Source organism: Vicia villosa, linkage group LG1 (assembly GCF_029867415.1).
Source record: "Vicia villosa cultivar HV-30 ecotype Madison, WI linkage group LG1, Vvil1.0, whole genome shotgun sequence".
Lineage (NCBI taxonomy): Eukaryota > Viridiplantae > Streptophyta > Magnoliopsida > Fabales > Fabaceae > Vicia > Vicia villosa.
Genome location: NC_081180.1, coordinates 129444342 through 129447971, shown reverse-complemented (window position 1 = coordinate 129447971; position 3630 = coordinate 129444342). Strand labels below are relative to the sequence as shown.

General features: G+C 38.4%; 1 protein-coding gene across 1 annotated transcript; it reads left to right on the top strand.

Annotated features, from left to right (window-relative positions):
- The first annotated feature begins 297 nt into the window (after positions 1 to 297).
- On the top strand, positions 298 to 3339 carry LOC131644186 (pentatricopeptide repeat-containing protein At3g04760, chloroplastic-like). Its single transcript, XM_058914614.1, has one exon. The coding sequence runs from the start codon at positions 380 to 382 to the stop codon at positions 3206 to 3208; it is 2829 nt and encodes a 942-aa protein (XP_058770597.1). The 5' UTR covers positions 298 to 379; the 3' UTR covers positions 3209 to 3339.
- The last annotated feature ends 291 nt before the right edge of the window (positions 3340 to 3630 follow it).

Here is a 3630-nt window from a genome sequence, read left to right as displayed (position 1 = left end):
TTTCATGTATTTCGAAAATGCATCTCCGAAAACACCAATTTTTTTGTGATTTCGGAAATGCATTTTCGAAGTTTAAAAAAATCTAAAAAAAAATACTTCTGAGATGCATCTCCGAAGCAGGGGCAAATGGAGGATTTCGCTAAGGTGATCCCGTAGAGAGGTGGGTAAAGAAAAATTCATTTACAAATTCACCAAGAGAAGGTTTAAAATTGTTGATTTTCTAATTTGATCAAATATTCTATACAGTAAAGTAAGAATGAAAAAATAATAAAATAAAATAATAATTAAGGTCTCGGTTCATTTGTGTTGGATTGTGCTGATTTCAAGCTCAGTTTCCCTTATCCATTCTGAGACACTACATTTCGCCCAAACTCAATCCATGAATCTCCAACTACAATTGCAACAACCACCGACAACATCATCGTCCTTATCAATGACAACATTTTCAACTGAATTCTTGTCACACACTCTCAATTTCAGAAACCATCCAAACCGCACTTCTCGCCATTCAAACCCCAACTTCGTCACTTCCTCAACCCCACTTCTAAACGAAGGCAACACTAATGACCGAAGAACAAGAATCAACCAAGAACGATTCAGGGTCAATGAAACAAGGCCCAAACTTGATCAAAATTATGACTTTCGAGACACCAATTTACTGAAAGCTCTCCGCAGGTCATGCAAATCAGGTAAGTACGATGAGTCTCTCTACTTACTTGAGCAAATGGTTAATAGGGGTTATAATCCTGATGTTGTTCTCTGCACAAAATTGATTAAGGGTTTTTTCATTTCTAAGAAAATCGAGAAAGCTATTCAGGTTTTGGAGATTTTGGAGAAGCACGGTGAGCCTGATGTTTTTGCTTATAATGCTGTTACAAACGGTTTTTGTAAATCTGATAGAGTTGATGCTGCCAATAAGGTGCTTGATAGAATGATAAAGAGAGGTTTGGCTCCTGATGTTTTTACTTATAATACTGTTATAAATGGGTTTTGTAAAGCTGGTAGAGTTGATGCTGCCAATAAGGTGCTTGATAGAATGATAAAGAGAGGTTTGGCTCCTGATGTTTTTACTTATACTAGTCTGTTGAAGAGTCTTTTGAATGAAGGGAAATGGGAAGCGGGGAAGAGTTTGATGTCGGATATGTTGGATAAAGGTTGTGAGCCGAGTTCTGTGACATACAACACGTTGATTGGCTCGCTTTGTCGTGCTGGTAAAATTGGCGAGGCTGAGAATGTATTGAAGAATATGAACAAGAGAGGTTTGGCTCCTGATGTTATTACTTATAATATTCTGTTGAAGAGTCTTTTGAATGAAGGGAAATGGGAAGCGGGGAAGAGTTTGATGTCGGATATGTTGGATAAAGGTTGTGAGCCGAGTTCTGTGACATACAACACGTTGATTGACTCGCTTTGTCGTGCTGGTAAAATTGGCGAGGCTGAGAATGTATTGAAGAGTATGAAGAAGAGAGGTTTGGCTCCTGATGTTTTTACTTATACTATTCTGTTGAAGAGTCTTTTGAATGAAGGGAAATGGGAAGCGGGGAAGAGTTTGATGTCGGATATGTTGGATAAAGGTTGTGAGCCGAGTTCTGTGACATACAACACGTTGATTGGCTCGCTTTGTCGTGCTGGTAAAATTGGCGAGGCTGAGAATGTATTGAAGAATATGAAGAAGAGAGGTTTGGCTCCTGATGTTGTTACTTATACTATTCTTATTGGGAATCTTTGTGGGAGGAGTATTGATGAAGCTATGAAGCTTTTTGATGAGATGTTGTCGAGAGGGCTTCGACCTGATGCATATACTTGTACTATTCTGTTGAAGAGTCTTTTGAATGAAGGGAAATGGGAAGCGGGAAAGAGTTTGATGTCGGATATGTTGGATAAAGGTTGTGAGCCGAGTTCTGTGACATACAACATGTTGATTGGCTCGCTTTATCGTGCTGGTAAAATTGGCGAGGCTGAGAATGTATTGAAGAATATGAAGAAGAGAGGTTTGGCTCCTGATGTTATTACTTATAATATTCTGTTGAAGAGTCTTTTGAATGAAGGGAAATGGGAAGGGGGGAAGAGTTTGATGTCGGATATGTTGGATAAAGGTTGTGAGCCGAGTTCTGTGACATACAACACGTTGATTGGCTCGCTTTGTCGTGCTGGTAAAATTGGCGAGGCTGAGAATGTATTGAAGAATATGAAGAAGAGAGGTTTGGCTCCTGATGTTATTACTTATAATATTCTGTTGAAGAGTCTTTTGAATGAAGGGAAATGGGAAGCGGGGAAGAGTTTGATGTCGGATATGTTGGATAAAGGTTGTGAGCCGAGTTCTGTGACATACAACACGTTGATTGGCTCGCTTTGTCGTGCTGGTAAAATTGGCGAGGCTGAGAATGTATTGAAGAATATGAAGAAGAGAGGTTTGGCTCCTGATGTTATTACTTATAATATTCTGTTGAAGAGTCTTTTGAATGAAGGGAAATGGGAAGCGGGGAAGAGTTTGATATCGGATATGTCGGATAAAGGTTGTGAGCCGGATTCTGTGACATACAACACGTTGATTTCTGCTTTTTGCAAAGAAGGAAAAGTAAATTTGGCTATAGAGTATTTGGATAGCATGATATCAGATGGTCGTTTGCCTGATATTGATTGCTATAACTTGATCTTGGCTTCTCTGCGTAACAGTGGACAGGCTGGTGAGGCTTTGAACATCTTTGAGAAGCTCGGTAAAGTGGGTTGTCCTCCAAATGCAATTTCGTATCATATATTGTTTGGTGCATTGTGGTGCAGCGGCAATAAAATTAGAGCGTTACGGATGATTCTGGAGATGTTAAGCAAAGGCATTGATCCTGATGAGTTCACCTATAATTCACTTATTTGTTGCTTGTGCAGAGATGGATTGGTGGATCAGGCAATTGAGTTGCTGGTTGACATGATGGAGAGTCACAAGTTTCAGCCTACTGTTATTAGTTACAATGCTGTTATTCGTGGATTGTGCAAGGTGCAAAGAGTCATAGATGCTATTGAGGTGCTTGCTGCTATGAATCAGAGAGGATGCTTGCCAAATGAAACAACCTACTTATTGTTGATTAAAGGGATTGGTTTTGGAGGATGGCAAAATGACGCAATGGAGTTGGCTAACTCACTTGTTAATATGGATGCTATATCAGAAACTTCATTCAAACGTTTCATGCGATTGATGCATAAAATTGATTGATTCAGGTCTTCTCAATAAGAGTTTTTGTTCAATTCAATTAATGAATACCAACTTATTTCTTGCTCCCAATTTGTTTGTTGTTCAAAGGTTTTTGAAGTTTACACAAATATCAAATGGATGGTTTCTTCTGACATACGCGTTGGTTAAACTTTGTAGAGTCTGTATTTTATTATTACATGATGATTGGCAGGGGCTAATATTATCTTATTCAGGGGTATGATATTGCCAAGGTGCTTTTGTAATATGTATTCTTGACTGTTCGAATATATAGTTTTAACTGTGTTCAGAATGCCCAAACATGTGGAAGTTTGACCTTCATTCCATTACCTTCTAATTTCAATTGATACATTATTTCTCTTAACTCAAATTATTTCAATTTAGATACATTATTTTTGTACAGATTATTTGCGGGATTAACACTA

Bases quoted from the DNA above. Each gene is read 5' to 3' on its own strand.
- LOC131644186 (XM_058914614.1), top strand. From the start codon at position 380: ATGAATCTCCAACTACAATTGCAACAACCACCGACAACATCATCGTCC.